This window comes from Gymnogyps californianus, chromosome 12 (genome assembly GCF_018139145.2).
Source record: "Gymnogyps californianus isolate 813 chromosome 12, ASM1813914v2, whole genome shotgun sequence".
Taxonomy (NCBI): domain Eukaryota; kingdom Metazoa; phylum Chordata; class Aves; order Accipitriformes; family Cathartidae; genus Gymnogyps; species Gymnogyps californianus.
Window position 1 is genome coordinate 7464057 of NC_059482.1, and position 21727 is coordinate 7485783.

Sequence of the window (21727 nt, forward strand, 5' to 3'; positions counted from 1 at the left end):
TCCACAGAGAGTCGGATGGTGCCCTTAGGAAATGTGTGATTCAGTCATTCCAATTCTCTTTTAATTATTAATTTCTACTCTCCATTTATATTTCATTGAACTGCAGAAAATCTCCAGTCATCACAGTGCCACTTCCATCTCCTAACAGCCTGAAATATTTATTAAACTCATTAAGCTCCAGTCTTGGTAGCTAATTACAACAAACGTATGTTTGTGGAAACAAATCTAGCCATGAAGATTAAATTTAAATGAGTGCTAAAAACTCCTTGCCTTCAGAGATTTTTGTTTTTCCTCTTTTTAATTTGTCATGCTGATTTGTAAAGCTTCCTAGTTATTCTGGTAACATTAGCACTGTTGATAATAACAGACACTGTTTGCCTTGGAGAAGTGCCAGTATTCTAAGTACATATCTAATTTGTCCAGACAGTTTTAAAGTATCTTGAATTTAAATTATAAGTTTAACCTGAAGAGTTACAACTGCTAATTACAGATTAAAATTTTGAATGAGAATTTTTTAAACAAAATGAACTACCAGAATTCTTTGAAGTTAAGGGCACTGAACAAATTCTCCCCCTTTTGTATAATGAATGTCACCAACCCATGTATTCAAGCGGGGCTGTCAGAGGATTGAGCATGTGGACTTGATGCTATTTAAAGGTTTTAACAGACCTTGTGTAGCTGATTTTGAGGCCACTGCTAGACCTAAACCTGTGTGTGTATATTTACTGGGGTAGAAGAACACTTTGTCATTGCTGGAGGCTCTTCTGGAACACCACCCAAGTTAGACCTCCTCTGAAGCATCCTCTGGAGGACCATCTTCCTCTCCAGGAACTATAGATAGGCTACTGGGATGAGCTCTTTAGGCTGTGATAGGTGGCATTCTAGACTAGTCTTCAATCTTCAATCTTGCACTGTCTTCCACAACAAAATCCTCAGTAACGTGTTTTTTCAGCAGTCTTCCCATGAAGATAGAAAAGTGTGTTTAGGCTGCCATAGCAAAAGTGTTAGCTACTTGAATACTGACTCTTACTCGCTAAGAGTAATTGCCTACTTTTCTACTAAGAGCCTTTCTGGAAGCTGTCCCCAAAACTATCGATGCACCTACACAGTGACTCCCCAGGAACCATTGGAATAATTCTGTGTACGTAGGCTGTACAAAGCTTTCTGTGAGAGCACTCTCCTCTCTCCTTCAACAGAGCGAGCTCTTTCCCTCAAGAAATTCTGGCTGTAGGATTTACTGGGTGTTACAGTTTGTTTATGGGTATAGACAATATGAGACATCCAGATTGGGTTAAGAAGCCTCTTGGATTGCTTTATATTCCTTAGGCAAAATTTGCTATTGATGCACATTGCTCCAGTTTGGTTGATTTGTTACACTCTGAGCTGGCCTGAAATTCTGTCTAGCGATAGGTTTCAGCAAAACATGACTTCAGTAGAGCTACACCGGTTCACACCAGCATAGACTTTCGGGAGAATCTGACCCCCTCTTCACAGCAAGAAGCCTGTGAAGTCTCACTGATGCTTTTTAGTAAACTGATACCCAGTTTTATTACAAATATGTTTGCTGTGATGTGGTGTGAAATTCAGAGCACTCTATAAGAGTTGTCAGTTATGTGGATTAACAGAACATGAGTAAGGAAGATTCTCTTCTGAATGAGAAAGGTAGTGTAGGAATTTTTTGTCATTTATAGAATTTCGCTTCAGTTTCAGTAGAGTGAAGGATCTGGAGCATGTACAAAACTGACCCCATCATGACTTGGTAATGATGGGACTATAATGCCACACTTCAATTCAGTGATATAACGCTTGGTATTAGAGAATTTCCACGTTTCAGAGTTATATAGCAGCACGAAAAATCTGAAAAGCTTAGCTATAAAAGATAGCAGCAGATCTAAGAAAACAAGGCATAAAGAAATAGAAGTTATATGCTGAAACACTAGTTTTAAATAGCATCTTTCAGCTTAAGAGTCAAAAGGTGGAAGCCAGAGGTTCTTAAAAAGACAAAAGGCCTCCCACATAATCACCCTTGCAATGGAAATGTTCATTGATTTTTTTCTAGTACAGCTGTTTCCTTCTTGATTTATATGTCGATGACTTTGTCTTCTACTTTTTGTACAAATTGAGCTCAGTAAGTGCCCTGGAAGGAACTACAGAAGAGTGTGTAACCTGGAGACGGGTGTGCAAGGCTCGCTGCTGACATCTGCTGGATGGAATTTCAGGTTTACTGGCAAAGGAAATTTTGTCTTGACTTGCTTCTTGGCTGCAGTGGAGTCAGGATATAAAATATTATGGTGGTGTAGAACAGAAGAATTCCTTTATGCACATACTAGGTCTAGCATATCCTTTGGATGTGCGTAGCAAGTTCCACCATTTCCACACTGACTGCTTTTCAGGCTGGAGCATGCAGAGGGACTGTATGCAAAAGTCACCAAATAAGTGCTCCTGGGTTTGTGATTGCCTGAATCCTACCCTTTGAATTTAGAAAAATTGCTTAGCATTATTTTCATACTGTTTTAAAAAATATTTGTGGGTATGCTTTGAGTTAGGTTACTTAGGCAGATAAGCTTGGAGTTGAACATGGAGTGTCCCTCTGGCATTGCATGCTGTAATGAGACAGATTTTAGGAAAAAGTAGCCCTATTTTTTTTTTTAAATCCAAAGAAATAGGAGTCAGATAAGATATCATAGCTTGATAGCCATCAGTGTACATTGCCAAATAAAATCAGATTTTGTCTTAAAGTGTTTCTGTAAAGGCCAGTCAATAAGTATGTGCAGAACTTGGGTCATGGTACAATGACATTAGACAGGGTTCAGAGAAGTAGGCATACAGACAGCGTAGCTTTTTGAGGTGCAGTCATTCAGCCACACTAGAGTAGCATGTTGCACTAACCATTCCAAATCCAGTTATTTCCTCTAGTATACTAAAATATTAATGGCACATTGCTGAGGATAGAATTACTTCATCATATGACTTCCCAGTTTTATAGTCCAAGACAGGGAATGTGTGGATATACAGCAAGTGTACATTCTGGAGTTCCAAACATTTCAGTCACTCTGAATATGAAGGACTGTCTTTTCCCATCTCAGGACTGCAGAGCATGTTCAAACTACAAATACATTGAAGTGCATTTCCAAAAGTACTTAAAATCCTTGAAATCTATTGTTAAGGTCAAGATTTTTAGTGTATATTAATCAAACATATCTATTAGGCTGGAAAGAAAATGGCTTATTGGATTTTTCATGTTTCAAGGAGTGTCTCTCCCTCTTGAACACCAGCACTTATTTCTGTCCCTCTTTAGACAAGAGTGGACAATGACATATTTTTCTAATCTCTCTCCACTGAGCACTCAGGGCAATAAAATGGAATTCTCCATTTCAAGTATCTGTGGATTCAGTTCCTTTTTTTTTTTGACCTGATACGAATGATGTCTTCAGATGGTTTTATAATGATACCATTAAGCATACCAAATGAAACTTGTACTTAATCAGTCTACCTAGGACTGCATCTGACTTTTTCCAGGTATGTCCTCTTTTTCTACCTAGATATTTTGTCCAGGAAAAATTGAGGTAATATGTGATGCCTGTTTAGGACTCTGATGAGCTGATCAAGGCCATTTACAGATGTATCTATTGCATATGGTCAGATCTGTTCTATGGTATACGAACAATGGATCCCATGCATTTGGGATGCATGGGATCTAATGTGTGTGCACTGAATAGATGATCTGTGTGAGCACAGTAAATCCAATTCACTCTGAACTTACTGTATGTGTATAAATCAAGGACGCATCCCAGACACATTAGTCTCACTGCATTTCATTTTGTCTGGGAAAACCTGGACAGAAATATGGTAGCCCTAAGCTTCCCACATTCCACACTCCACACACACACGTAATAGGTTCATGTCTTGAACCCGTAGTCTCTCTTGGGCTTTCCATTATTGTTGATACAACACATAAATCTCAGGTTAAGTGTTCTCCTGACTTTGCAGTTATTTGCAATTTTCCTATAGGCCCAACAGTCTTTAAATCCTTCTGAGTCACTTATTAGACTTTTAGGTGGGAAATAACAGATGACCCTTGATTTAGCTCTGAGGATGATTCAGTAGAAATCTCTTCTCTGTGTAATGCCCTGGTATCTGACAAACCACTCCAAGTGATTTTTGCAGACGTGGGCATTGTTCTCTTTGTTTAGTGTTCTCTGTTTTTTTCTTAGCCAGGTTGCTTTGGTATTTATTAATTGAGAGTTGTAAGTAATTCAGTTAATCTAACACTTGATCAGCAATTTCAAATCAGCATTTGAGAGGGAACATGCCCTAAGGCAGTTGTTATTTATTCTGTTCAGGTAATTCCTTTCTGGGCTGTTGAAACAGCATGTTTTCTGTAACAGTGAGGCTACCCAACTTAGGAAAGGAGTTTGCAGAAGTCTGCCTTTCCGTTTCTTTAAAAGTTTAGCTAAGTAGACTGCTTAGTGTGATAATGATAATCAAGTGTTAAGATGGGCAGATAGCAGCATAATTACGAATAGGCAACACTGCAATATAAAGTCCAGGCATCTGGTAAGGATTAGATTTGCTGGTTATACAAAATCATGAAGATACAAACCATTTTGACAGATCTGATAGGGAGAAGAATGATGAATACATTACCATTTAAGCTGCCCTTGTAGCACTGAGAAATCCTGTAGTGCTTTCCATTTAAAATATTTCAACATCAAAAGCTAAACATTTGGCTCTCAGGGAAAAGTTCTCATATTTACATGTATCACCCATTGCTAAATTCTCCCTTAAGTATTTTAATTATTTTATTCCTCTGTGGAGGAAATATCGACTATACTGCTCGCATTTGGATTTTAGGAAATTTCTTTTCTCCATTCAGAGTTTTGGAGTATGAGTAAGTCTGACTTGGTATTCCAAAAAAGTCCAATAGTCATGAAGCTCCATAGTCGAGTTGCTTCTGGGCAGCCCATGAGGAAGAAGTTAGAATAATCTTGCTGAAATATGAAAGACTGAGCACTGTGATATAAATATAAAAGCACTGTGATAATTCAGGGGCTAGCATATACAAGCCACATTTGTAGTTAATAAACAACCAAGCTTTAATCACTGCAAGTAGATTGCTCCCTTTACACCTATAAAAAAGTGCTTTGAAAGTTAAGCAGCACAGGCACTTAGTGAAAATTCTGACATTACCAAAGTTATACCTCGTCATGTTTATCAACAAGGTAAAGCCATAACACAAGCCTCCGTTCTCCCTTTTCTTCCTCCTCCCAAGAACAACAACCTGCACACTACCAAAGCATTAAGCTCTATTTAGTGAATTGTTAGAGCAGGTTTTTCCTGGACCTAATAAGGCAAGTGTCTGCAGCTCCAGAGTAAAGTGGGAAACTGAAGAAAGCTTTGAATTTCAAACATCTTTCAGTGAGGAATTAGTTTTAAAAGACATACAACAATAAGCCATGAAATAAGACCAGACACCATAATTCAGGGATAGAATATGCTATGAAACTGGCAGGCATCCAGGCCAGAGCCAGGTGCCTGTTTTGGATTAGATTCAAGTGGCCTTAGGCCACCTACAGAGCTTTCAGGTAAAATCTGGAAGCCGCTCACCTCAATATGCCCTACCTTACTTCTATTTCAGGTACTTGTGAAGGATTCCCAGATGGCTGGCCCTCATCCAAAACAATATGCTTTCAGATCACATTGTCTCTATATTGTGATGAGGAAGGTTTCAGAAAAATTGTATCTGGAAAACAGAGACTTAATAAACTGCCCATTTTCCTCAGTTTGCAATGAGAAAATTTTACATATGAGAACAGCATTTATGTCTTGCTGCTCTTGACAGCCTTAGTGTGTGATTGCAAATGAGCAAGACACAAGTGTATATATACAATCAAAGGGATGGATAAGGTAGATCATGAAAAAAAAAAGATCTTGCAGGTTAGACTATTAGAGGTCATAAAAAATAAAAGTACTTTGTCAATCTAATTCATATTTTACCTGTCACATTTTTTTGTTTACTTTTAATTCCATTTTATTCTGGATCATGAAAATAGGCCAAGGTAACTCAAGCTGTAGACTTTAGTGTGTAGACTTCTGACTGCAAATAATTTTTGCTTGACCGTGGCTAAGTCCTAGACATGTGATGCCTTCCATAGTCCTCTGAAAGATCCTGTGCATATCCCAATACACACCATGCAGTGTGTGACTCCAGTTTCATACCATGAGGGCAGCAGGCAGTGCTAGCTGGCCTGGCAGAGCTGGAGTCAGCACATTTCTTCCTGCTAGATGCAACTCAGTAAAATTATCCTGCGAGCATGGATAAAAAATAATCAGGTTACCCTCAAATAGAGGAATCAGTTTCAGTTTCTGGTTATGAAGCTGTAGCACAATGTTGCAGTGTCTGCGTTGCCAAGAAGGTTTAAAACTCATTTAAATTCAAGCTAAAAAACCCCTGCTCTCATTAAAAGTAAAATGATTGAAAAGGCCATGAAATCACTTTTATTAATGTTACACTCTTAAAGAGTTCATCCATAGAGCAAAACAACAGCACTTTCACAGTATTTGGTATTTCTTAAAGGAGAGGAAGGGAAGGATTTTGATTATAAGGCACCTCCCAGCAAACATGAGCATAGCTAGCATTAGTCTCTTACATAAGGGTTTGCTGATTAAAGCTTCAACCTTCATGACTCCGATTTTCATGAATATTCTGTTCTACATTTCTTTTATTGTAACATGCCTAAAAATCACTTCTGTAACTCTCCCAGCTACCTTTACATTCTTGCCCCACTAGAGCGCTTGTCTTAATATGCCGGTTCAGAATTGCCGCCATAAGGTCCAACTGTACCCTTATTGAATTCAGCTGAAGAGGGGCTGTTAATTTCAATGTTACAGGCATACAGCCTAAAATGATTTCATTCCTTTTTCTTCCCAACATCCAGCTCTATTGAAAATAGACAAAAATCAAACACTTTCCACTCACTACGCACACACAGTAAGATATTATTAAATGTTGTCACAGCAACCGGTGCAACACTGAGTTTGTAAAACAACTGTTTGACTCCTCAACATGCTGAAATCACTTTGGAAATCAACACCACAGTCAAGGAATAGTTTTGTTTGCAAATTAGGAATGCAAAGAAGGCTGTGGTAAATTAAAAACTGTAAGCTGAGCTCTTGGGATAGGGACCAATTTTCTGTTCTGTGTGTGTTCACCACCTAGCTCAAGGGGTCCTATACAACTACTGCTTCCATATTCTTCATCTGTTATCATCATCTTTTGGCAAGAAAAATAGTGGTAAAAATACTCTTCTTTGCAGAAAATAAAAGGTAAGTCATGAAGGCCTTGTTTTGCTGGTGAAAGAGTATAAAGCAAGTTAAATATTGAGAGTTAATACCCTTATACAAAGCTGTGAAATGATTGCTTGCTGCCATTGTGGTGCAAAATAGCTTACAAGAAATGACAATCTGGTCCTCAAAAAATACAGCTTTCCGATGTCTAACACAAACCCCACTCTTGTTATGGTACAAGAGTTTGAAGTCTTTCAGTACACAGCAAATAGAATATCTATGCAGATTCATTAGACAACGTCTTCTTTGTATAGTATTGTATGGTGCTGTAAGCCCTTTCTTATAGAAGCAAATATGGAACAGCTCCATAATTCTGTGGGAGACATTTTCCTGTTTGATTGCCAAGCTGTAGTTAAAATTCCCACTGAGACGTCCATTTTGAGTAAGAAAGAAATGAAGGTGGTGGGTCTGGGCAGACAACTATAAAGGGAAGATGAACACACACTGAACCACCTAATTTTCATAGGAAATGGGATGATACTTAATTGAAAATGGTAAAACAAAGTATTTCTGGGTACACTGCAACTGTTACACAGCAGGGACTGAAAAGGCTCCTGAACTTCTTTGCAATCTGTGTTCCCAGCAAGAAGGCTGAAGTAAGAAAGGCTTACTGATGTGAAGGGGGGGGGAAGTTTTTAATAGAGGAATCCCAGGGGCCAGCCAAAGAAGCATTATCTTGTATTAAAAAAATCTGCAAATAATGAAATTCAGAGGAGAGACAAGCCAATTTTCTTCTTTGCTTGGCCCATGACATTAGTAGCAAATAAAAGAAGAAACACATGTAAAAAGGACTGGAGACTAAATCTTCCCAGCAACATTCTTCTCAGGGTATATTGTTCAAAAGAGTACAAGGGTTCATGTTCAGAAATGCTGAGCAGGTTCAGTTCCTCTTGATCTCAACTGGAGCTGTGAATTCTTGGTACTTTGGAAAATTAAGTCCCCAGAGTGCACTTAAATTTTCATCCCAGAACTCAGACTCCCACCCTGAAACTAACTGGCTACAAGCAGGAAAATTGTCATCAGAGATCTTATCTTACAAAGCAACACAAACTGATGCTAGCACTTGTAGGAACAAGTCACATCAGCAGAAGTTACCTTTCCAGTCCAGAAATAAAAAGAAAAAGCAAAACAATATGTCAGGCTTGGGTGAGATGAAGGGGCACTACTAGGAGCAGGGGAGAAAAAAACAACTTTTAGCTTCTATTGGATGAAACAAGTATGTTTTGTTTACAGAGATGAAAAGAAGAACCAATAAGAAGTGAATGAGGTACCATTTCATCCCAATGCCATTTGTTTTGGGGGTGGAGTAACCTCAGACATTCCTATCATGGAAGACAGAGGCTGAAACTTCCATATGGATTTTCTTTCTTGGCCTGGTTTATCCTTTTCTGGGGTGCAGATGCTGGCTGACTGTAACAGAGACTGGGCTTTCCTTCCTGCACGTGATGCCAAAGTATGTCTGAAACCAATACTAGTGTCTTAGAAATAATTTGCAGGGGTTTTAAATATGTCTTTGCGACTCCGTAGGCTACACAGTGTTCCGGGAGTAGTGCAAATCAGTATTTATAAAAAGCATTTTCAAAGTGGATCTTTGAACCTGCTGGACTGCACAGTTTCTCCCGTGCCATTTTTGATCCATTGTATAAATACAAATTTTGGCACGTGCACAACAGTATAAACTGCATAATTGTTTTTATTAGAGTTCTGCGCGTTTGGAGGTACCTGTGCTTTAATTACACTTGGCAAGTTTCCAGGAAAACTCTTCTAAAATGTAGTGCTTGCAAAGCCTCAGTCGGGCCACCCACAATGACAGCTTTTATTTTTCTTTTATTAGTGATGGACATTTTCATTTAATTTTGGTCTGGGTGTGTGACAGAGCCCCCATGTACTGAGCTGCAGCTTCCCTCTTGTTCACTTTTCAGCCACAGAGTGTGTCGGGACACCGTGGCAGCAGCTTGTGACATTTGGATCCAAGCCAAATGAACGCTATTTGCGGAGTTTTTAGGTTGTCTTTCTTGCTTCCTTGGTCTCCCCTCCCCCTTTTAAAAATTGCTGGTGACACCAGAAATGCAAGTCAGTTAATCTCTTCTAAAATCTAAGCATTAGCCTACAGCACTGACTGCAAGAGAAATGCAGAACATTGCTCTGTGAAGTTTCTGTATGTCAGCCGTAAGCATCCAGCATGGAGGTGGGTTTAGTTCCGCTCCTGAGCCCAAATCTCTAGTGTCGCAGGATAGAGCAAGTACAATGGTAACAAGTCAGCAGGATAGCTGGAACTTCATACTCCATGCCAGAAAGTAGGATGTCCAGCTAGCACAAATAAATGTGTAGAACTAATCAAATTAGGATGGACATGCTGTGCAATACAGAGAAATGCATGTAAGCAGAAAATTGTGTTTAATATTTGTAATCAAAAGCATTTATTTGGGACTATAACAGTGCAGTGCTACGTGCAAATTGGGTGAGGAAAAAATGTAAACATTGTTTCTTTGATTTCGCTGGGAGTTAGGGTACAGCAGGAATGCTGGATCAAGCTCCTTTTCCAGTGGCTGTGATTAAAAAGCTATGTGAAATGAATTTAGGGGCTTATTGACAGAAAATATTACTGTAAATGGTGGTGAAAACCTATTCCACAGAGATTACTCTTTATTGCATGGAGTTTGCCAGAATTTATAGGATGCAAACTGAAAACTGTGGGTTTAGAGACCATTTGAGGACATAACTTCAGTCCTAACACCACATTTTGAGGCTTCTGCAGAAAGCAGAATTTAATACAGAAACTGGTGAGACAGTGGAATTTTATTCTGTGAACTTTCAGGCCCTTAAGGAACAGGAATTAATGGAGGAACCACACTAAGTGAACCAGTAGATGTTTTTGTTACTTATGCAGTTTCCATGTGAGCTGAAATATAGTTACCTATAAACAGAATAGCCAGTGACATGGTATAGCCCATGCCATGTGTCACTGAAGAATGCAATTAGCCATCATGCAAAAGCAACTTTATTACAGTGGCTCATATTATAAACTGAACACTGGTTAGAAATGCAGAAATAATGCTTTTGGGAACACGCTAGACTTGCATTTTCCATTCCTGAGAATACTGTACTCAGCTTCAGATTTCACAGAAGTAAACAAAGAAGTCCTCATCGTTTCTTTTTATGAGAGTAGCCTTTTAAAATTTGGGGAGAGGGGAAAGGATACGGTGTAGGAGTGGATCTGCTGTTAGCAGGCATTACAATACTGTCTGGTACTTTATAAACCTACTCTGTGGAAGACCAAGTGCTAATGCTGTTCCAGCTGGAGGGGAGGCTGACCAGTGTCCTCAGACCATCAGTCTGTTAGGATGTGTCATGTTCCAGCTGTGCCCCCGTGCCATACCTGAGGTGCTCCCTGTGGCAGGGAGGTAGGCCATGAACTCTCTTTGTTTACAATCTCCTTTCTGCACAAGGGATCTTTCTGGCAGGAAGGATACAGTAGACTATCTTCTCAGGTTCTGTAACTCAGCCAGATAGATCATTTATGCCAGCTGAAAGGATCTGGCCTCTTCCTAAACTGTATGGTATTGAGTGGGTTTAGATAATGTACAAATAGCCATGCAAATGTAATTTGATACCAGATGACTACGTCCCTGCAACTACGCTTAAGCTACATGAACCTTTCCACAAGTTCATTTTTGAGTTGCTTATATTTTGTTCAACTAGAGGTTTTGTCCTGCTACAACTGAGTAGCAGTTGCTGAACTCTTTAGACAAATTATATAAATTCACAAAATGCCTTGAGATTATTGAATGAATAATATAATGGGAAAGAAAAGCCTCCTTAGCAGTTGTGGTATGTATGGAGCATAACCAGCTTTGGAGCATAACTTCACTTTGGAGCCTCTTCAACTCGGGACAAAGATGAACTTGATGGGTTTTGAAAACTACCAGCTCATTCTAAAGAGGGTCATTTTCATTTGTAAAGAGGTTTCCATGAAGACTTCTCCACAAAGAGTTTCACCCAGCGTGTGGTTGATCACCAGTGACTATAAATGAAGGCAAAGGGCTTCTGTGCTTCACAAGAGTGAAACATCTTCATGAGGATAAACACAAAGAGAGCATAAAGTTTGAGCTGGAAGAATCCTATGGAGTACTTACGTGTATCCTGAGTAACCCAACAACTATGTCCTTCAGTAAGAAACAGTCACAGAAATGGTCAAGTAGGAATGGACAGTTGCAGAAACTGAGTGCCAAGTTAGCAAAAAACATATCTGCTCCGATTCTACTATGCGTATTCACTCAATACGATGTGACTGCCTGATTGAAACAAGCCCTCACTGCACCATTTTTCCATTGGAAGTACTCTGCTTCCAGTCATCCAATCATATACAATTCAAATATGGTATAAATTATTCAAATTAATTTCTAATACAAACATATCTGGAAAAATAAACTAGGTTGACAGAGGAAGAGGTGAAAGCTATCAGACAACAGACTTCTGTGAATCATTCACTCATCTCAGTGGTCACGAATGTCTCGCATGATAAAGAATTTGCTCTAACAAAGACGGCCAAACAAACATGATGGCATTTTAATTCAGGGCTTATTTCTTCTGCATGCCTGTCAGTCATGTTACCGATAATGTGAGTTCTGTGTGGGGCTAGACTCTATCACAAAGGCCATGACAGCATAGTTCTTGGCGAAAAAAGTCTAGAGAAATTCACGAGAAAAGAGGGATTTAGAATTAGAAAGAATGGAGTTATTAAAAATAATAATCTATTTTCTCTGATAAGCTAGCAAGTGGAAACAAGAACATCCATCTAGACACCAAGACGATCGACACTTTGCATGCAGGTGTGATCTGTCTAGAGTGGGTGGATAAGAAGCCCTGGTGAAACTCAGGCTATGCTCTTGCGAGCCTCAGTGTGGTAATGAAAGTGAAGCAGTAACTCACTGCTGGTATAGAGTAGCAAACCCCTACTTTCCCTTGCAGATACAAGAGAAATCCTGACTTGCTGAGTCATGGTACATAAATGATCTCTTTACGCTGGAGATCCCTCCCCAAGAAGGGTATGATTATCTGTAGTGCAATGCTGCTTCAGGGTGACAAGTTTCTACTGGGTCTCCACACTTTCTTGTATTCACCAGTAATGGAGGAGTTTCTCGTGTAGGTGGAACACAATTACAACAGGTGGATACAAACAAGTAGGGGAAGAAAAAGACCTACTGAAAACATGTTAAAACTGATGAGCATAAAAAAGTGATAGGAGCATCCAACCTGACAGCTTAGGGAGAATAGAGATGAGCCCAATAACAGACTGTAATATGGTAATAATTATCTCTGAAGGAATATATGCTTGCTGGTCATCTGAGGTGGGAATTGCTAGGGAGTGGGGGGAGGAAAAAAACCCTCTGACTGCATTGTTTACTACACTGCTGACTGTGGAGCTTTATTTCTCTAACGTTTTGCATGGTAACTATGTTTGCACATGGTAACGAGCTGCCTGCAGGATTCTCTGATGTTTATGACCATCACTGCTGGGATCTTGATTGACTCAGGGAGCAAAGTATGATGTTGTCTGAGCATGTTAACTGATCAATGTTGCTGCCTACAGGCCAAGAAAGGTTGGGGTCCCCTGCCTAATGCCAACTCAAATTTGGACACATGTCATTTATAGTCATGCAAAGCAGTGTCACATTTTTTTCTTCTTCTTTGATCATACTCAAGAAATATAAATCCCCAGGGTGAGATCTTAACTCCACAGAAATCAAGAGCAAAACTCCCTTCAGTGGTGCTAGGTTTACGGTGAGAGCTGTCTTTTGCTTTCTTAAACAATTCTTGTAATTGCTAGAGAACTGTATTTATTTCCCTCCCCTCACAGCAAATAAAATGTCAGTCTTCACAGTCAGGTAGTCTACTGAAAACAGTCAAGTCTGTCTGTTCAGGGTGTTCAGGGCTGATAATAAAATTACAGCCCAATAATTTTATATTTTTCTCCTATTATCTGCAATGCACAGCATGTTTTATGTGTTCTGCTCCACTGGGACCACAGTAAACCTGTAGCCAGCTATTTCATTTGAATATACTCAGTGGGAGGTGACAGGTGCACTATTACAAAAAGATCTCGAAACTTTATCATAATATATTCAGGAAGGTGATAATGTAAAACCCACTGGGAAATAGAGAGAGGTGAAGGAGAAATTCCACACCTGGGAACTTATTTAATGTTTAAAGACAGGAAATGCTTTAGAAGGGAAAATATCTCTGATCTGTCTAATCCGCTGCCCCAAACTAGTTACCACAAAACCCCTGGTGAAGGAGGTAGATAGAGGAGATGACCTCCAGCTCACCCCGGCTTCCATTGTGCTCTCCAGCTTGTGTGCCAACTGGAGCAGCAAGACACCTTAGATTGACACAGCTACCATTTATTTTCATGGTGTGACCCTGAGACAAGGCAGATTTTGAGTGAGATTGGACTGAGACACATACTGGAAAGCTCTCTAGCACAGAAGGGAGATCATGAGGTGAGGGACACTTCTCCAAGTACAGCCAAAAGCATCAGAAACAAGTTCTGTATTGAGTTCCAGCCTGGACCAGTCCCATTCACTTCCATACTTCAGTTTCCTTTCAGATTATTTAGATCTTTGATCCTTTACTGAAGTTTTCTGTAGAAGGGAAAGTGTAACCTAATAGCATAGACTAGATTAGTCGAGACCAGATCCTGGTGCTGCATTTGGCTCAATACGTGTAGCCACTGTGTGAAAGTCAGCTCCTTTATGGACATCAGTGTTCAATAATCGGTAACTGGTCATGGCTATCGCAGCTGTATTTTCTTCCCAGGCAACCTAATCTTCGTTTGATTTTCTTTGATTTGTTTGTTTGTTTGTCCTCCCATGAAGCTACCTTGAAAACTAATAGAAAATAACAGCATATTCTCTCCAAGTGAATGGTGCTTTGGAAGCCGAATGACTGATACTGGACTCTACTCCTTCTCCCAGCATCGTCACGAAAACTCGGGTTCTTTTGATTAAGCGCTGTGGGTCGGCCCCCCATTTTTGCACCCCCCCTACCCCAGCGAAGGTCCCCCCCATCTCTTTGCAGATCGCCACAGGTGTGCTAGCACTGGCGCTGCCCTTGCTCAGCCCGGCCGCTTCCTCGCTTCCCCCGGGGTCTGCGGAGGGCCGCAAGCCACCCCCTTTCCCAGGTACCTCCCCGCCTGCGCCCGCGAGTCCCGGCCCCGGCCCCGGCCCCGGCCCCGGCCCGGCCCCGCCGCCTCCCCATTGGTCCCGCCCGCTCCGCTCCGCGTCGCCCCCCGGGCGGCGGCCGCGCCGAGACGCGGCGCCGGAGGCAGCGCTGCCCCGCGGCGGCGGCGGCGGCGGCGGCGGCGGCAGCTTAAAGCGTGCGCGCCGGCGGTGGCGGCGAGGGCGCGCTCACCTGGGCGCCGCTCCATGGGCTCCGCCGCCGCGCACGGCGGGGGCGCGGCGCTGCGAGCCGGCCGCCGGAGCTGCTGCGGGGCAGAGCCCAGGTGACCATGCGGGGGATCCGGGCTCGCCCGCCGCACGCTTCGGGGAGCAGGTAGCACACCAGGTGCACGGCGGAACATGGACTGTCTCCTGCTTGTCGTCTGGACTTTACCTGTTGCGATTCTCAGCGGCAGCTCCATGCAATTCCCGACTCTCCCGTGGCTTGGAAGCACTGTAAAGGCAGGTCGAGAGCACTTTCTTTTGCAGTCGCCTAGTGTACTTTCATACCAGGTTACTGCACAGTTTCTGGTGCCTTGTCTTTCTGCCTCCCCTTGTCAAGTAAATCTCGCCCAATACTCCTTTTCTCTCTTTTTTTTTTTTTTTTCTCTTGCAGACCCTTCAGCTGTGCTGCCTCTGTTGCATGTCTCATGCAGCAACTTTAACCAGTGACAGCATCAATGAATTGAATCATGGTTTGTATAGCTCTTTCTGTGTCTGTGTATATGAACATTTGCATGGATGCTTTTTTTGGTGGACTGAGCATTTAAAGGGAAGAAGCCACAGTGTTCGGGGAACATAAAGTGAAAGCAAGTTGGCTGCTGTACAATAGCTAACCATGGGCAGAGATTAACCTGTTAAGCCCTGTGTGCAAAAGCTAAAAGGAACAATATGTAACAGCAAAGCAAATGAATGAGATGGTAAATACATCCACGTTTACATGTGCAATTAGAAAGATGAATGTATATGTAGCCACAACAACAAAACCTCATGTGTCTGTTATGGAAGCAATGAGACAAAAGTAATGAAAAGCTTTGGGTGGGAGAGCAGAAGCAGCTGTGCAATGCAAACTAAGGGAAAACAAACCTGGAGAGAAAGGACTCGTGTGAGTGAGAGCTCAGGAGCTGTTTGTTCTGAGGTTGCAGACTAACACTTAGATGCTGATGACTTTGGGAAGTTTGAAGTGCAGTATATGCTTTTTATTGGGTGCGAGTGGAAACAAAGTACAATAGAGAACCACACCAGGGTGCAGAAAGGAAAACCCTCTTGCACCCTATCGTCTGCTCACTGGGGGATTCCCTCTCTCCAGCAGCTGCTTGCATTTTTTGGCTGCCAGCCTGCTTAGCGTCCTCAACTTCTGCCGTTGATTAACACCGCTCGAGGAAAGTGAAAGTTCTTGATGTATTGTTTCCACTGTCTAAGGAAAAACAACCTATCACTGGTTATGTTTTCAGCTTAATGTGTGTCCAGTAATGTCTATTCAGGCGAAGAGATGCATAGTTTTCGCAACATCTGTTACAACACAAGAAGGAGGGGGGTTTCTTCTTTTTTAACGGTGTTATTTCAATTTAGGAAATGAATTGTTTTACTGTTAAATGCATGGACATCTTCAAGTATTCACAGAGAAATACAGCTCAAAAATGAAACGGGGTTGGGAAGCAGTTTATTCAGCATAATTACTCATAGAACCAGGAATAGGTGCAAAGGTCCTAGTTCAGCAAACAGCTAAAATTCAGACCCAGCTTCCAGGATGCAAGTAATCCCTGTATGGCTAGATCAACAGCAACGGTAATGTACTTCAAGCTAGGTACCTGCTTATACAGCTAGCTGAATCACAGCCTCTATTTTTCCCTTTCTTAGGTGGTTGTGAGTAGATCTTAGTCTTCTCCTCACAAATAGTTTTGTAATTTTTCACGTATTTTATCAAAAACAATAAACTTCTTTGACATGCAATTAGCAATGGCTGACTAAAGGTTATTAGGTAGGATGTAATCTCTTTCTGGTGAAGGTCAGTTACAATTTGAAACCCAGTCTAATCAAGTCACTACAAAGAGATGAGGTCTCACTCAGTTAAGGCATTAATAAATTAATCCTTTAATCCATTTGAACAAGTGGTACAGTTCTACAAAGTCTCAGTCATGGTTACCCCTATGGTGATATAATATTTGCTGCATTCTTAGGGAAGGAAAAAAAACTCTCAAACCAGAGCGGCCTTCACATTTGACAGCAATTAATACAGGGGGAGGGGAAAATCTACAGATCTGCTGGTGATGACAAATGTCTTCAGAAGAGCGATTGTGGGAATGTTCACAGCTATGCTAGTTAGTCTGTACCTCTCAGTGGGGCAGAAAGGAAACAAACATAGTTTGAGAGCCTGTGTGACTTACAGGAGTGAATTTATCCAGTCAAGACTATACATACATAGCCTGCAGAGCTTTCGGGCCATTCCCTAAGTGAGGGAATGCTTCATGCCATAGTGAAAGCCTGATGCTTACAGTGTCAGAATGAAGCTTACCGTATTTGTCGGATACAAAAGCTGATGGCTAACTCTTTATCGTTACAGATTATGTATTTGTGACACCTGTCAAAGTGGATTCCAGTGGATCGTACATTTCACATGATGTTTTGCACAGTACTAGGAGAAAGAGATCAACGCAGAGTTCAAAGAGTTCCTTGCACTACAAATTTTCAGCATTTGGACAGGAACTTCACTTAGAACTTAAACCTTCAACCATTTTAAGCAACAGTTTTATTGTCCAGGTACTCGGGAAGGATGGAGTCTCAAATTCTCAGGAACATGAAATTGAGCAGTGTTTCTACCAGGGATTTATAAGGAATGATAGCACCTCTTCGGTAGCAATATCTACATGTGTAGGCTTGGTAAGTGTTTATTTAAAACAAATCAGCCTTAAAAGTATTCTCATACGTGGAATAGTAGCTGAAGGTATGTAATTCATATAATATTCAGGGTACTGTACACCATTTGGTGATTTTCCTAATACCACTAGTTGTTATTGCATTGAACAGAAGAGGTTTAGTTATAGCCAATGAACTGCATCACACCCTTTGTATTTTTGATCACAGTCTTTCAGGAAAAAAAACAGAGGACTGGCTGGTAGTCCTAGTAATTATCCCATAGCAATCTTCATTTGTTATATTTTGTGATAGTTTATACATTTTTGCTTGCTCTCAAGTAAATGCTCTTCCTGCCTTTGTGAACTACTATGAATAAAGGAAAAAAAAAAAATCAATCCATAAGCTTGTGAGAAAAAAATATTATACCTAGGTTTGTCAACTGCTTTAAGGAAGGGTGAATTTCCTAGCTCAGCAGGAGTTACGAACCATTTTCCCTTCGTTTTCTTTGACAATTCCAGCCTTATTTGGGTTTATAAATCTTGATTAGTTGATCTCTTATGAATGTGTTAAATATTATCGTTGCATATTTTCCATTTATGGCTGTCATCCAAGTTCATGAAAAATTATTTCTCACAAATGATTTTTTCAAAATACATTTGACAGTGCTCATTGCCTGCAGAGAATTCTTTACTGATGTAATTCAGAAGAACCATCTACTGAATTAATAGTTATTGATGTTTTTTAGGCTTAAGCCTTTGCACTTGCAAAGCAATCTCCTATGGATGCAGATTAAAGCAGTGACATTTAAGTGTTAGGTATATGAAGGTATCTGTATGCTTTGTGGTTGACTAAGGTCCAGAGGATATGTTGGGTCACCCTCTAGAAATCTGTATTGCAAAGGTACTTGTCCATAAGGGCTATTCAATTGTGTGGCGGGACCAAAAAAAGAGCACTTGAGACACCCAGTGTTTCCTTTGAAATAGTAATCAGTGACTTGAGAAGAGGGTGGCTCATGAGGAAGAGCTGTTGAATACTGATAACTGGTTGAAGTAGTCTGGATTATATTTTGAATGCTCTGCTTTTTTTTTCTCACCAAGTTAGAGGAATTAGTATCATATAGTTCATTGGAATAGTTGCAAACGTGACTTTGGAGCAGGTGCCAGGAATGGGAATGAAGCTTTCTTTTGTTTTTTAAGTTGTGTTTGTAGTGCTGAACTGTTAATATCGGATGTGCTTAGTTGTTTCTGTGGAAGCTTCATTTTCACAACTGCTAGCTTTTACCATATTTATTCAGAAAAAGACCTGGTTTCACTTATTGCAGTGTTTGTCTTTTTCCTCTAAGAGAAGTGCTCTACCTACACACAACAGTTACAGTTTGGGTGATCTCCCCTGTTTGGTCATGTTTTGTTTTTTAACATGCTTTATGAGCTAAGTGAAGCTGGGCTTGTCAAGTCTTGTCTGGAGAAGGAAGGTTCAAGTCTGCCTCAGGTCACAGAGAAACAGAATGTGGTGATCTTAACTGAGACTGAAATGGATCTTTTACCACTGTCTCGACATAGAGATTGTTATGACTGGTAAGCTTCACTTAGAAAAGGTCGAGAAACTGATCAAAAGAGAATAAATACTGTGGCATGAACAAATTTATTATGGCAGCACGTTTTTCAGTACCTAGATTATCACCAATTAGAATCTCTCTCTTTCTTTAATCAGTTTCAAGGTTCAATAGATTTCATGTTAAATTGTTTTTTTTAAACTGGTAAATGAAGTAAACCTTTACTTATAATAATCTCCTGCAGAGTAGGTATCACAAATAAAGTATAATTGTTCCTTTCTCCCTATCCATTTATTAATTTCAGTGCACCTAATGAATCCCAGGCAAATTATCAACAGGATTCTTAGTCACTCAGTTTGCAAGGCTGCCTTAAAAATGTGTCGTCAGCTGTCTGTAATGACAACCACGTCATTTTTTACTGTGATCCAAATTCAGTAATCATATGTTAAGTCTGGACGCTGTGCTCTGATCAAGAGAACCTTGTGAATAGCTTCTATATCCTATTTGCACCAACTACTTTTGTCACTTGGTTGCCCTTCTTTCCTATTTGCTTTGTTCACTGCAATTAAACCGAAAGTGGTGTTTCTTCTATATGGTTGGTAGCACTAATCTTTCCATTGTTCCTTTCATTAGCAATAGCTTCTCTACAATAAAACTGCAGTGACCCATTCTTTCAAGCCTGGAACACCACAATGTGATTTGGAAGCAACTGCGTTTCAATAGACTACAGGGACTCTTTGATCTAATTTTTTGGATGACCTAGAGTATTCAGTCATTCAGCTGTCTGTTATCTGCCATTGCCTGCAGAGTAGACTTTTGAGAGACTCTATATGAAATGGTTTGTTAGGCAGGATGACCTTAACTTAACACTGGAAAGGAGCAAGAATTTGTTGCTTTGGTATAGATCTATTAAGAGATAGGTGTATCTTACTCCTGTTTTAATAGCTTAGTTGGCAGTAAGGCCCCACATTTTTATGCTGATGTGTTGATTTGAGACCAAATGTTTCCATCAGTCAACACACTTCTTGATGTGTCAGAAGGCAAAACTGGATCTATGCTCTTTATCTGAATAAGTACTCTAATACATAAGTTAGCATTTTAGGAGAATATGTACAAGTTTACTATGAGTACTGTCTCTTGCCTTTTCATCATCAAAGTGTTTAGGTGCTTTGATTTTCAACCGGAAACTTGCTTTCTTCTGTCTTCTGCCCTTTCCTGCTTCAGTCAGCATCCTTTACTTGCTGGAGTATCTGTTATGCAGCAAGAAAGCTGTGATTTTTTTTTTTTTTTTTTTTTAATTAAATTAACTTATATGCAAGAAATCTTGTTTAGATCTTCCTAAGTGTCTGTTTCACCATCAGGCATTGAGTAGCAGCATCATACTTACTTAGCGATAAAAGAGTACAACAGATTTATTAAAATTCAGGCTTATGTTGTACATCATACAGATTTGCTAAGTCATTTTATCAAAAATGCTGAAAAGATGGATGTACTTTGTACACCTTCACAAAAAATGTCTTCTGGACGGTCTGTGGAGAATATGATACATTCTCTCCAAAGAAGTTGTGATAATTTTTTTCATTTTCATATATTTTGTTAATATATTCTCACTCTCAGAGGCAGGGTTTTTTAACTCTTACAACTTTGCGTCAATGAGTTCATTTACATTAGTAAATAAAAAACTAGTTTTCCTCTTTGGCTTCATCTTAATGTGGCCTGAATAGAAATTAATGCGAAATTTTCAACTCCTTTCTCCACTGATATTCATTATTGCTTTTATTAAAACTCTTGACTTCTTGGAGTTTCCTTCAATCCCTTGTGCTCTCCCAATTGATATATCCAGGCCACTGGTTCATCTTGCTGCTTCATCCTCTGCTTACGTTCTCCAATTCAAGCTGTTCATTCTTCCCAAATTCAGGTTTTTTTTCCAAACTCCTGACTTGAGTTAATTCTTACTTATTCTAATTATATGTTTTTACTACCACTATTATTTAGTAACATATTATTACTTATAATTGCCTTTAGCTATCTAATTGGGAGGCAGACTATGCCAAATCCACAGAATGCAGGGGTTTTTCTGAAGGAGATGGCGCTGGCCACGGTTAGAATAAGAAATCGTTTTTAGGACTTACTCAGTGTGGCCGTATCTGTATTCCTACCTCATTCCTCTTGCGTCCTTGCCCATTCTCATCCACATGTTGTGCTATCTCATCTGCATTAGAAACAGGTATCTATTGTAGGTTCACCATCTCTAATTCCACTTTCATGATGACGTTGTCTCTAAAAGCCTTACTGCTGTCTTCCTAGTCTGTGTATAAGCTGTGTGTTTGTCTCTATATGCTAGTTTTTGTCTCCTTTCTGTCGCCTTATGTTAGGTCTAGGTATACAAAATCTGTTGTATAAAGCGAGTTGTTTGCAGTCACACAGTAAATCAGGGCAGAATACAAGAGAACCCCAGAGCTGTTAGTAGTCCAGTTGTGTTCTAGAGACATTCTTAAAAGTAATTTATAACTGCATTTAGGAGCAGAAGTCACATTCCCCTTGTGAACAAGAACTCTCTCTTACAAAGTCAAACAAGTTTACACTATAGTCCAATACACAACATAGAAAATAGTGAACATAATGAATGAGTAGTTTATTGTATAGCATTTGTGGGGACGTTGCTGTGATTTGGTGGAGGAGACATGTGAGGGTATATAGCAAGTACAAAACATGTGCACCCAGAGGAAAGAAACATACGTACAACATAAAG

General features: G+C 40.2%; 1 protein-coding gene across 1 annotated transcript in view; it reads left to right on the top strand.

The window, feature by feature from the left end:
* Window positions 1-14861: 14861 nt before the first annotated feature.
* Window positions 14862-21727, top strand: part of ADAMTS18 (ADAM metallopeptidase with thrombospondin type 1 motif 18) — a 78093-nt gene continuing 71227 nt past the window's right edge. The window contains exons 1-3 of the mRNA XM_050903978.1: window positions 14862-15029; window positions 15184-15262; window positions 17131-17447. Of these exons, the coding sequence (XP_050759935.1) occupies window positions 14928-15029; window positions 15184-15262; window positions 17131-17447 (498 nt within the window). The 5' untranslated portion in view covers window positions 14862-14927. The remainder of the gene's footprint in view (window positions 15030-15183; window positions 15263-17130; window positions 17448-21727) is intronic.